Source organism: Phallusia mammillata, chromosome 5 (genome assembly GCF_965637545.1).
Source record: "Phallusia mammillata chromosome 5, kaPhaMamm4.hap1.1, whole genome shotgun sequence".
NCBI classification, from domain to species: domain Eukaryota; kingdom Metazoa; phylum Chordata; class Ascidiacea; order Phlebobranchia; family Ascidiidae; genus Phallusia; species Phallusia mammillata.
The window spans coordinates 18,485,498-18,498,424 of record NC_137256.1 but is presented as its reverse complement, the minus strand read 5'-3'; the positions used below and the strand labels follow the sequence as shown (position 1 = coordinate 18,498,424).

Here is a 12,927-nt window from a genome sequence, read left to right as displayed (position 1 = left end):
ATGCCAGCCTCTGGTATAGTTTCTATGGTGCTATTTGCATTTCTACGCATGAACGCGTTTGTAAACAAGAAGCAGTTTCTCAATTTTTTAATGGTTCCTCGTTAATTATGGTCACTTTTCTCAGGTATTTCCTGGTTGCTTTTGTTCATTTCATGACTATTTTGGCGTGTCACCCCCGAGAACTTTAATTCCAGCCTAAAAAGTTTCCCACATGATTGGGAAACGTGTGTCTGCAAAATGTTACAAATAGACCGAACAAGCTTTTGTTCAAAAAATTCACAAGAATTACACAAGGACAATTATAAACATTGTAACGTTAAATAAATAAGTGTGTGTGTGTTATATAGCATAGCATGTTGCAAATTTTACTTTTGGTTATGTCTTGTTTAATTACAAATGCAATAATTTGTTTTTAAATCCAATGTTTCATTTGATTTATTTTGGATATAATTTACAGGCACTTATAGTTGTTTGTCCTGTAAATAATAAATATGGCAAATCTAGAAGTGGTACCAGTTGGTGCCCCAAGCGATAATTTTGAACATGATGGGAAATGGAAATGTAAGTTGTGCTGTAAACAACAATATGTAACAAATCTTGCAGCATATTTGTAAATCTTCCTTTATATCCAGTTCAACAGCTTGTCTTTTACCCTTCTCCAAAGCAACATAGATTTTGTCCAGAAAAACTAGTGATATCTATTCGAAATACTGGCGACCTTTTTTCAATCGTTTCCTTTTGTGGCACAAATGCAATGTTCAAATGCATCATGTGGCGACTTTGTTTCAAATACATGAATGAGGTCCAGAAAATACAGGTAAACTGTTTACAGTTTGTTTAATTTATTTAAATCTAGTCCTGGTTTATTATAATTAAGATGAACGTAAGTTCATAATTGAGATCAGCCCTTAAGTGCACATGCAGACCAGTGATCACAGCATACTAATTTCTAAATCACACTGAGTATAGAAGGCATTTTACCAAACCACCCAGTGAGCGTACTGTTATTACTATATTAAAGGGTTCAAAAAGATGTTTGGCATGCAGGCCTGTTTTAGCATGTTACTATTATTACATTGAATAATCCCAGTAATGAATAATAAAGCATTTACTTGCATACAAATTATATTTGTTACTAAGGGTGATCTTTAAGTTGTGTAAACTACAACCTTTCGTGAAAAAAGGTATGCAGGATAAGACTTATCCCCAAGCCTGTGTAATTTGGTTGGTACAGTCCCATTTGCTTTTTATATGTTTTAGATATCATGGGAAACACCTTCTGTTTTCTATTGCAGAGCCACCCAGATGTGTATTTTTTTAGAAATTGTCTTATCGAGCACAGCTTCGAGTTATCTGACTATGACAGCAGACAAGGAATACTTATTCAGGAATCTCCATTTTTGCAAGCTGTTGGCTCAAACGAAATGGTAAGCTTTTCCTCATTTTTACTTTGTTGCAAACTAATAATCATTTAATTCGGGATATTACAGGTCTGAAGTATTTTTTTCTCAAATAAGGAACAATTTGTATCAATTTCACAAAAACATTTCGTTTTTGTAAAATTGTAAACCAGTTTAAAGGATAAGTATAACTTCCATCAAGTGTAGTTAGATATTTTGTTATCAGAGTTGACCATTCTAGATATAAAACCAGAATCTGTGCTGCTACTTTATGTATTTGCACAAAAATGATAGCATGCTTAACTAACAAGAGTTGCAATGTAGGTCAGAAGTGTTTGATTTTAACTTTGCTTTTATTTTAGTTGACAACTTTCTTTTGTGATGTCCAACTATTTACACTTCAAAATGCAAAACTTTCTGAAGACACATTGTACCTTTTGGGCCCTTTGTCAGCAACAATCCTTATCAATGTTAAAGGAGCCATCAAAAAGTCAGATCTCAAGTATTTAGAGGTAGGAAGCTTTTGACAATTTTTGTGTAATTTTGTATTGCAACAATGACAAATTGTTTTCCTGCAGCCATTTGTTCTCTATGCAAGGCACCTTAAAAGGTTTGAATTCAAAACAAACTTAAAGGTAATTATGAAAAAAATGATATGTGTGACTGTGATACTGTTTTACCCACTGTTTAAATTTCATAAATGTTACATCAAAATGTAAAAAAATAATTTGTTTTGGAAAAATAAATTCCTAAGTTCAACAAACATATACAAAATACCATAAGAATTCAGAATCTTGTTCTGGTTAGTGCCACTGTTTGAAGGTTCAAAAGTGACATCACTTTCATTTGGCAAAATACCGTTTTGGATGCAAATTGCAAAACTTTTCATCTGTTTTTCATGTTTTTACACAGAACTTGATATTTGTTGTGCATGAATTTGATGGAAAACAGTATGGTTACAATCCAAAGTATTTAAAAACCATATTGAAAAAATATTCCAGCCCTGATGGATCATTTGAGCTTTTATACAGTGCATTTGAAAAATGTGCCTGTTATTGTCTTCCTTCTATAGGCAAAGCGAGGTCATCAGAAGGTATGAAATGTATTTACTTGGTTTGCAGAGAAAAAGTATTTCGAATGTACACTTGTGTTAAACAAATGTTGCTGTATTTAGCTTGGTAGTACAGTTGCTTGGTTATTCTGTGGTGATCCATGCTTTAAATATATATGTTTCAAATTCACTGTCTGTCTTTGTATTCTGATATCATTGCAGTGAAGATGGCTGTAGTTGTCAAAACAGTTTCTATCTCAAGGAAATACCCTATTTGTGAACCACTGCCTTAAATGGAAACCGGAAAAACATTTATTTCCTTTACTGTGCTGTACTTTTAATGTGATCGATAGCAGGGATCTCCAACACTTAACCTTTGCGGCAATTTCTTGCCACCTGCAGCATTATTAGGACTTTAATAAAAAACAAATATAAACATCTTGTCAAATACAAATATATATATATAAGATTTTTTTTTTTACTTACTGGGTCTAGTGTTTTTTTTTTTTTAAATAATAAAATAATACCTATGTTAACAAAAATAACAACTTTAAAAAGGATTATATACTGTGATAAAATCGTGTGAACTTAGTTTTATCATCGAGGCATGCATTTTAGAGTTCGTTCAATTCTTAGTGTATTGGTTTATTGTATTTTTTACCAAACACACCAAACTTTTGTTGTTATTTATTTGATTGCAATTTGACTATAAAAATAAAAAAATTATATGTCAAAGACACCTCTTTCAAAAAGGGTAATACAGACTATAAAAGTATTGTTAAAAATTGTGATAAAAAACATTTGGGATTTTAGAACTTTCAAAGGAGTACTTGGAATCATTTTGCGAGTTTGCATCCGATCTTTTTACCAAGGAAAATCAAAACCGAAATCTTTCACATACCCTACTGTTTGAGACAAGTGCAAGTTTGACACTGGACACTGCTGTTTCAAATATGAAGGCTGTAAATGATGGAAGCAAAATTATCTGGACCATCTTGGTGCAGGTAAGCTACCATAAAATGCTTGAACTAAATTTGTAGTGAGAAAAAAATTGTTTACATCATTTAAAAAGTGTGTTTTCTGTGGTTTTGAACATTTAAAAACTTTCTCAAATGCAAAAAAGCAAAAATTTTTAAAAAATACCTTGAATTAAAATTTTTAACCACAGAAATTGGTGATACAGTACTTATAAATATATTTACACTAAGAAGTAAGTTTGTATTCTACATAAAAATAAGATATTTTAAACTGAAAAGCAAAAGTCTAAAATGCCAGACATTGCCCATTTCTAACTTATATATTTCTTTACTTGAATTTCAAGCACACAGCTCGTCATGCATATTTTACCTGTATTGAGGAATGGATCAACAACTATGCCACCTACATCACAGAGGTTAGTGCTAAATAGCCTCCTAATAATACTTTTTGGAACATTCTTAATGCGTGTGTATATGTTAAATCGGAATGCAAGATTATTTTGTGGGCATAGCTGGAAAGCCTTTTTCAAGTTAAAGGTATTTTTACTGCATTAAGCAATGTATTTGAAATTGAACTGTTGGAGCGGGATAGAAAATCCCACTTTGATTCTTTGTTTCTTTCTTTGAGTCCAACTGCTTCCAAAACATTAAACTTTATAAGAACTCTGTAAATTGCCAATAGCAGTTGTTCTCAACCTTACATGAATTGCATACAACCAGATGACTTTTTTCAAACCACAATCCACTCAAATCCAGTTTAAATGGGTAGACCAAGAGATAGGCCTATTTTTCTTAAACCATGCTAGCATACTTCTAAAACAACCAAGATTAGTGAATTTAAAAAAAAGAGTTTTGCCACAAACCAGTACTGAACAGTTGGGTCATTTGACACATTTTAATCTGACTTAAAATGAGTTTAACAGAAAGCTACTTGCATACCACCTTAAAAGCTCTTGCGCAACACGAGTATTACTCGTCCCACCTATCGAGAACCACTGCCCTATATGGTATAGTTGTACTAAGAAAAAAGTATGAGAAGTGCGTTTTCAGTCACAAAAGCTATACATTTATGCAGGGTATCAAGAAAATGACGTTGGACACCAAGTATGAGGACATTATAGAAAGAGCAAATAAACAAGTTACAAAACCAAGCGATAGTTTCCACAAGGACTTCTGTACATTGTATTGGTTTCAAAAGGGAAGCACTTTAATGCTCAAAGGATTGTCAATGTATGGTTTAATGTTTGAAGAGGATTTTAAAGCCCAAAGGGTAGGTTATTTTAATTCTGGAGGAAAATAACTACATAATGTACAACAATTCCTAAAATTATAAATTTCAAGAAGCATCAAAATTGCAAACCGAATGACAAAAAACATTTTTTTGCAGAAAAAACTGGAGCTGAGAGCTAAAGTGGTGAAGGTTCTTTCTAGTAAAAATGATGAAAAGGTGTAGTAGCCATGCTCTACAGAAAATATAATATGCTTTGTGTATTTAATGCATTAACAACAGTACATATACCAAGTTTGTGAAGTACATACACAGTAAACTTTGGTTTGCTTAATCTGATCTTTATAAAAATCGGACAAAACTTGTGGTACAAATGATTTGTAATGTGGCAAGGCTTTAACTAATCAACATTGCATAAACCACTACTTCACCTAACCAGGACAGTTCTTTGGATCCTAATGGGATTAACCAAGGTTTACTGTTGTTCAATTAACAAACTTTACATTAAAAAAAGAAATTTGAATTTTTTTTTTCAGAAAGTACCAATAAAGTGGGAAATCGTCACTCCCAAAACAAAAGGCAAAAAATCAGAAGCAGAAAAGGTATGGTGAAATTGTAATGCTCTGTTTTGCAGAAAACGTCATTGTGTATGTGTACTCAAGATAATGTAGAACCGGGGTGTGCAACATTTTTGGTCAGTGGGTCATATAACCAATTTCGGCCATCAAGCGAGGGCCATAATTTTTTTTTTAATATACACAATAAATTTGAAATTCTTCCAAAGATTCAATACATTTATTTTCTAAGTTTGCTGCAACAATGGCTTTCACAAAAAAATGTTTACAGGACCAAGGGAATTATTACACTACATTCGTTGAAGTACTTGTAGGCTGCTGTATGGCCCGCCGGTTAGAAAATATAGCTTATGCTCGTTACGTATAGTATAGCAACTAAGGAGATTTACCAAAAACTAGTGAAAAATTATGCTGAATTATCAGAAGAATGGCATTTTCTCTAAATCCGTGTGTTTCTGAGGGCCACACTAAATGACTTGGAGGGCCAGATTGTGACCCTCGGGCTGCTGGTTGATGTAGAATACAGTTTGTGTAGTTGGTGTCCCAACTGTAAAATACACTATTATATTATGAAAATGAAAAACAAGAATTTTAAAAATGATTTATTTTTTAGGAGAAACAAAGCCTGACAGTTGAGAAAGTTGGTACAAGTACTCCGAGGAGAAAAACAGATGCAGAAAAGGTTGGTATTCAATGTATTATTAGGTTTTTTGTTGGATTCTTTTTGTTGGATCTAAAAAGCACTGATACACTTTAAGCTAATAATGTTTGCAGGAAAAAGATATGGATGGAGTGTTTCAAAGTGCCTTCTCAACATTTCAGCGTACAATGACAGCAAGTTGCATATTTATGAATATTATTTCTAAAATTATGCATTAATTCTAATATGGAGTGACATTAAATTTACTGATACTACCAACATGACCTTTTTATAGTTTGTTGTCCAAAACAGGGATTCCAATACTTGCATACCTTCAGAAGTTTTCAACAACTTTTTAACTAACGTTATACCTTTTTCGAACAGGAATACACTGGTGTGCGAAAATCAGTTGATGACGTAGCAAAACAATATCAGTCCGCAAGCGATGCAGCAAAAAAATTTCTAGATGAAAACAAATTTGAAGAATATTCCACAGAAAGTTGGGGTAAGGTGTTCTTGCACAAAACATTGAATCTGTGTAATGGCAACTGTAAAATGTTCATGACATTTCTGATAAAAATTGTCCTTAATCTGATTGTCCAATATTTTGGCCATTACTCTGGCCATCATCAGCAATGCTTAGGCTGTAGGTTAGATGTATCAGATTAGATTGACCTCCCAAGAATAGTATTCGTTTCTTTTAATCCAATAACACCTATATATTCGACGGTCTATACAAACCCCTTGTGTTTACAGGGTTGTTGGTTCTAATCCCATCTTGATCGCTTGTGTTTTCTTGAGCAAGAAACTTGAGTGGGTTAAACTAATTTGAAGTCACTGATCAAATCTTTAAAATGAAATATTAATATCACAGTACGCCAGCCCCATTGTTTGATTTATATATGAGTGTGCCGTGATCGCTGGTTTGCTTAGACGCTCCAGGGCTGATCCCCATTATGAATTTACATTCATCTTAACTCCTATTGATACTAAGGGTCAGCCTAGTACAAGACCGTGCAACAATGAAATAGTAGAACTTATTTTTATACACAACTAGTGTATTCTATTGACACCACAAGGGATGGACCAAACAGTAGTTTTTTTGTCTCTGTTGCAGAGCTTCGTATGGGCCGCTTTGCTTCATACATGGATAATATGAAAGATGCAATGCTAAAGGAAGTGGAAGCCCAGGAAAAGAAACTGGTTTGTTTTGTGCTTAATTTTGAACTCGTCATTGTTTAAATGCCTAAATAGCAAGAATCTATCAGTAACACTTTTTTCTCTTGTAGGTGTTATTTATGTGGTGAAATAGGTGATAAAAGATATATTTCTTGATAGTAAACACATGGTCTTTTTACCTGAAAATCTTTGTTCCAAATAGATAACTGTTGAATCGAAAAAATGTAAATAAATTTTGGACCACAGTTGTTTTAAGAATTCATAACAGTGGTTCTTGTATAAACCATTGTTTCACTGGAGTACTATTCAGGTTATGCACCACTGTTTCATAAACTCCTGCTGCAATTTTTTTTTATTGACAAATTTAAACATTTTTTTAGAATGAGCTCAAAGAGATTCATGACAAGGCTATTCTATGTTACAGAGACACAATTAAGGTAAACAAAATTTAGCTTAATGGCTGGCGATTTACATGAAAAAAAATACAGTATATTCTTTACTTGAAGTGTAATGTTGTTTCGGTTTAAAATCAACAACTGGGTAATACACCATTGACAAAAGGTTCTAAATGGCACAAATCCTCAATATTTTGCTTTGAAAGAAAAAAGGTTTTGTCTTGCTTGGTTCATTTTTAAAAGTGTTAAATGCTGTTTTTCAAACCATAAACAAAAAATAAATCCTAATGCTAGAATTTTTTATTAAACAAAAAATCTCTCTGTATTGACACTTTTTATTAACAGAATGAAAAATTAAAAATATTTTTCAGGAAGCTATAAAGAGCATTGAACAGCCATTTGACGAATGCCACAAGAGAAGTGTAAAAGCTGGAAGAAAAATTCTAACTGCCTCCAAGCTTTGGGAGGAACAAGCAACAAGAAAAACAATGGAAACCAAGTTCACAGATGAAGTAGAAGGGGAAAAACTATTTTACCAAATGGTGTTCAAGGCAAGTCTTGTTTTGTATTTGTTTGTTTCAATTCTATCCTCAGTGGGTGGATAATGCCTGAATGCTAACAATGGTTCTGCCATTAAGCTGCTTGTGTTTACTAAAGGCCATTAAATCCTTTTATGTGATTTTTTCGACTTGAGAAGTTGGTGGCTTCAATTTAGTTGCACCAATTAGGTTTAAATAGGTTGAAGCAATACAGTCTAAGTTTTTTGTTCAAGAAAATACAAGTGCTAGAGACAGGAATAGAACCCCTAACCATGTGAACCACCTTTTTTGACATTGAAATGGCAGTCCAAAGCAGTGATTCCTAACCTTTTATCAGGCTAATTTTTTTGTTTAAATATTTTCCAAAGCATTTTAATTTCTCTTCATTTGTTTAGATTAGAACAAATAGCTATAATTAAACAATTTTACAGTTGAAACTAGACACTGCATATGCGGACAACATGAAACAGATGGCAACATATTATCAACAGCTCATGAATAAAGGGGTAAATTTTAACTATAAAGTAAAAAAAGCTGTGGAAATTTATCTCTCTCTTTATTTTATTTAAAAAAGGCATGTTATAGACATGTTTGTGTGTAATCTATTTGTCCTAAATTTATGGAGTAGAGAATTATTGTAAAACATTTTTTGACTGTTACACTGTAAAAAATGTAATTGCAGTTTGAGAATTTGTGTTTATTTATCTACTGTATTTTGCTGCCCCTTATGAAATTGTTTAATATTTTTATAGATTGACAATGCCAAATCAGTTCAGGAATTTAAGTCTTTGCATGGTCAGTCTTGTTCAAATGCACTTGGTATGCTAAAACTGAGTAAAAAAGCAATAAAGGAAAATGGTGATCGTCTGAAGAAAGAAATGAACAAGTACAAGGAAAAATACAAGGAAATATTTGACTTAAAACAGGTTGGGATATTGAAAAATGGCTGATATGTACAAAATTGGTAAAATAATTTACCAATTTCAATAGGATACAATAGAACATGAAAATAAGGATACCACTGTGAGGGTTATAGGTTTAGTTTTTTTATTACAACCAAGTACACAATGACTTTAAATTTAGATTTGTTAGTAATATTGTGAATTTGTGTTTTTTGGTAAATGTTTTAAAAACTAATCTGAGCAAAAAAATCAGAGCCAGTATATTGGTGTACAACATAATGTGCCCTTTCAACAAATTCTATTGTCATCATGATGCACTTGTCGAAACGTCGTTATGATTTACAAAAATATACTGGATCTGATTTTTTGCTCATATTTTTCTGATTTTTTTGCTCAGATTATTTAAAACCGTGAATAGTGTACTTAATAAAAAAAATTGCTAAAAGTAAGGTATGTGTTTAGGAAGTCAGGTCCGCAGAAGCAAAATTAAATGTTTTCGAGAAAGAGAAACTCGCAATCGACAAGGTAGAGGTTCGTTTACAGTTTTTTTCATTTCATATGTTTTCTCACTTGTAATGTATTATACTAAGCTTGTGTATTATGATGCTTAACCAAATAAAAAATGGAAAATGAATGTTTATTAAATTTGGATTGAATTATAATTTAAGAATCATTATCAACACTTATAAAAGCATGAAGCTAATGGATGATAAGTAAGATGCAGACAGTGCACACAGTTACGACCTATAGGATCTTATTAGTGCAGCCAGTGACAAGACATAGACTGCATTAACTGGTTTAGCCGCCTAATGGCACTCCTTATAGGTTGAAACAGTGTGCACTGTGCTTAAAGTAAAAGATAAACTTTTAAAAGGGGGAAACAATTTAGCATTGAAAAAGTTAAAACCTATCAATCAATTTACAAGTACAGCATACATTTTTATTATGAAAACAACTGATTATGGACAAAACAGAACTCTCAAACTGAAGAATTAACATTTCCGCTCCAATACTTCAGATTTACACTTAAGTTATGGTTAAGGTAGCCTCCAATTGATTTGAAGTAAAAACTTTTCGTGGAAAAAATATACCCATTTCACTGATAATTATATATCAGTATAATAATTTATAATTAATAACAACTTTCAACAGACAATGATGTCGTTCATGGCAGCATCCAAGCTTTTCTCCAGCAAAGAAAATCTGGTACCAGGTCGTTTTCCTTGCATAAGAAAAGTATGGAATGACATACATGGTAATGTTGCTGTAAAGTGCAAAGCACTTGTTGGGACTCAAAACGAAATTATGGAAGAGTTAAAAATGTAAGTTTGTTTCCATTATGACGTCACAGCTGTTTGACGTATCCGGTGATAAAATATATCGGTAGCGGAAGAGAGTACAATAAATCGTCGGACGTTTTTGAAAACTTACCTTTAACTAGTGCTTATACCGAACCTGGCCTTTGTAAAACACGAACGCACCTTTCTGGAAATGTTTTGAAGTGTTTTTCTGTATCTGCCATTTTATTTTACACTGACGTTCTTACTACATGGGTAACAGTAACATTATTAAAAAAATCATTATTTCGTTATATTTGTTTTATTTATATGATCATTACAGGCATGCGTGTTAAGGTGAAGCATACTCAGTGTAGAGTTGAACACAAGCCAGTTTTTCGTACCCATTTTCAACCACCATTACCGTAAACTTAAACTTGTCTTGCAGTCTAACCAACGGAGTAGAACAATTCCAACTCTCCGCACACGAGAACATTATACACGTGATCGGCTACAGCTGCTGGGTGGGCGCGTTCGGTGCAGTTCTTGAACACGTGGACGGTATGGAACTTCTCCCCTTTCTTCAACACCTCCGTAAACAGAGGTTCCACCCTCCTCCTATTATCAACGTGCAATTGTGCGTGGATATCGCATCCGCGCTTGTGTTTCTCTCCTCCCGACCGCTTTTACCGATCAGTGGCGTCACAATCCATGACGTCATGGTGACGCGAAGCTTTCGCTGCAAGGTGGCCGGTTTCAAGTATGATAATCTCTTCAAAGATAACGCGCGGCAGGGGACCCTGTATAACTGTGAGATGCTTTTCGAGCTGTTAAGTGCAGTTGTTTGTGCCCGAGTTGGCGAAGACAATCTGGAAAAGATAAGAGAGGAAAATTACTCGTGTTTGGACTTTTGCTCGGACCCGGACTGTCCTCCGAAGGTCGATAAGAAAGAGGAGCGGACCCTGTGTGATTCTCTGCAGAGTGAGATACAGGATTGCATGGAAGACAATACAACTCTTCTGGACGTTCGTAATTACCTAGCCAGATGTTTACTTGCACCAAATGATGTAAGAACAGTTGACCAACGCTGGTACAAAATGTCCGAGTACTTGCTAGAAGCCATGAAAGAGCACAATCTCATTGGAAGTGCTATACGAAGAGAAGATTTGGTGCCAATCAGTGAATTATGGCCAGAGAAAGTGACAGATAATGAGGAGGTAATTCTGGACTAAAGTTTTAAGATAGCGTCTGATCAAGTTGTTGTATTCAAAGTGTCCACTGTATCGGGTGATCAAAAGTTACTGAAAAATGAATTTTTTGTTTTTGTATAAGACCTACCATAACTGCAAGATTTAAATACCAATGCCAACTTTACTCATATGCAACCTATTATGCTTGATTGCAATTTGATTGTTTATGGAAATGAGTGTTTCTGATTCCAGAAAATTCTGTATAAAAGCTTGGCAATTAGGAAATGTTATAATCACAATCGTTTTTGTATTTAATTGTCACAAATGGACCATAAATTGTGTATGTTAAATTGATATAATAAGATGCCCATATATAACCACTTGCCTTGTATAAATGACCATTGGGGAAAAAATATACTTTGTATTTTGGAATGTATCCCATTAAGACCTCCCAAGCCATATCTGTATTACATATTTTACCATGCGAATTTCTTCATTTTTTGTCTTGTTACATGATAACAATGTTGAACAGTAAGACCTTGCATACATTCCAAATTATTTATGGTTTTCTTCACCAATAAAACCGGGGTATTGCATAGGTCACTGTAATTTCATCACTGTTGCATAAACAATGGTATTTTGCTTTCTAATGTATACTACATACAAAAATGTCTTACAATATTATGTGAAATGTCTGCAGTCTAGCAATATCTTTTCCTTGTTACTGATTTGCACTCTCTGTAAACAATTGAAAAACCTTTCCTTGCAGTTTATGACGAATATGTTACATATTCCATGAATGAAAACCAGCATTTTGGATTTTGTGAAACTACAAATCTTGTTTCAACATTCTAATCCATTTCACTTTTAAATGGTGCTATCTATCATGATTTTTTTAAACTTCATGTGTGTGTGCCTTGTATGCCAGATGACAAAGTACTTCAATGATATTTTATTAGCTGTGCCCTATTTTGTCGGATTCTTTGTTGTAATTCTTCATGTGTGTCCCATTGTTGTTATGATTTCTTGCTTTTTTACAATAAAAATAGGGTATGTTTTGTCTACTTTTTGACACCAGCTGTGTCTGTATGTTAGTGCCAGAGTTTCATGTCTTTTTAATGGTCCCCTTCCCTGAAGGGGACACATTGATTTTACTCAAATTGTTTGTTTGTTTTTTCTTGTTTTTTTCTTCCCAAAGTTTGTCCGACTCGTTTTTCCATCAAATGTTTGATGGATTTGGCTGAAATTTACACAGATGGTAGATATAGTGATGTAGATGTGCATCCCACTTTGTTTTTGTTGATAAACCCAGTATTTACCCCGCTAGCCCCCTAAAATGGGTATTTTTCCCCCGAAGTTTGTCCGACTCGTTTTTCCATCAAATGTTTGATGGATTTGGCTGAAATTTACACAGATGGTAGATGTGCATCCCACTTTGGTTTTGTTGATAACCCCAGTATTTACCCCGCTAGCCCCCTAAAATGGATGTTTTTACCCATAGTTTGTCTGACTCGTTTTTCCATCAAATGTTTGATGGATTTGGCTGAAATTTACACAGATGGTAGATGTGCATC

The 12,927-nt window shown here is 33.6% G+C and overlaps 1 protein-coding gene across 2 annotated transcripts; it reads left to right on the top strand.

The window, feature by feature from the left end:
- Window positions 1-433: 433 nt before the first annotated feature.
- Window positions 434-12,417, top strand: LOC145229185 (uncharacterized). Of its 2 annotated transcripts, none has more exons than XM_080094483.1 (22): window positions 434-561; window positions 633-817; window positions 1,296-1,427; window positions 1,763-1,912; window positions 1,979-2,035; window positions 2,313-2,493; window positions 3,265-3,455; window positions 3,773-3,844; window positions 4,504-4,698; window positions 4,816-4,875; window positions 5,193-5,258; window positions 5,845-5,913; window positions 6,006-6,065; window positions 6,256-6,376; window positions 6,989-7,074; window positions 7,431-7,487; window positions 7,817-7,996; window positions 8,416-8,490; window positions 8,737-8,910; window positions 9,349-9,411; window positions 10,039-10,208; window positions 10,612-12,417. In XM_080094483.1, exons 1-22 carry the CDS (start codon window positions 492-494, stop codon window positions 11,393-11,395), a joined length of 3,198 nt encoding a protein of 1,065 aa, XP_079950609.1. In that variant the 5' UTR covers window positions 434-491; the 3' UTR covers window positions 11,396-12,417. The 2 variants fall into 2 exon arrangements, with proteins under 2 accessions (XP_079950609.1, XP_079950608.1); XM_080094482.1 differs by having other exon boundaries at window positions 9,349-9,417.
- Window positions 12,418-12,927: the final 510 nt, after the last annotated feature.

Bases quoted from the DNA above. Each gene is read 5' to 3' on its own strand.
- LOC145229185 (XM_080094482.1), top strand. From the start codon at position 492: ATGGCAAATCTAGAAGTGGTACCAGTTGGTGCCCCAAGCGATAATTTT. The intron at 3,845-4,503 runs GTTAGTGCTAAA...ACATTTATGCAG, and splicing joins ATGCCACCTACATCACAGAG to GGTATCAAGAAAATGACGTT. The intron at 4,699-4,815 runs GTAGGTTATTTT...ATTTTTTTGCAG, and splicing joins AGGATTTTAAAGCCCAAAGG to AAAAAACTGGAGCTGAGAGC.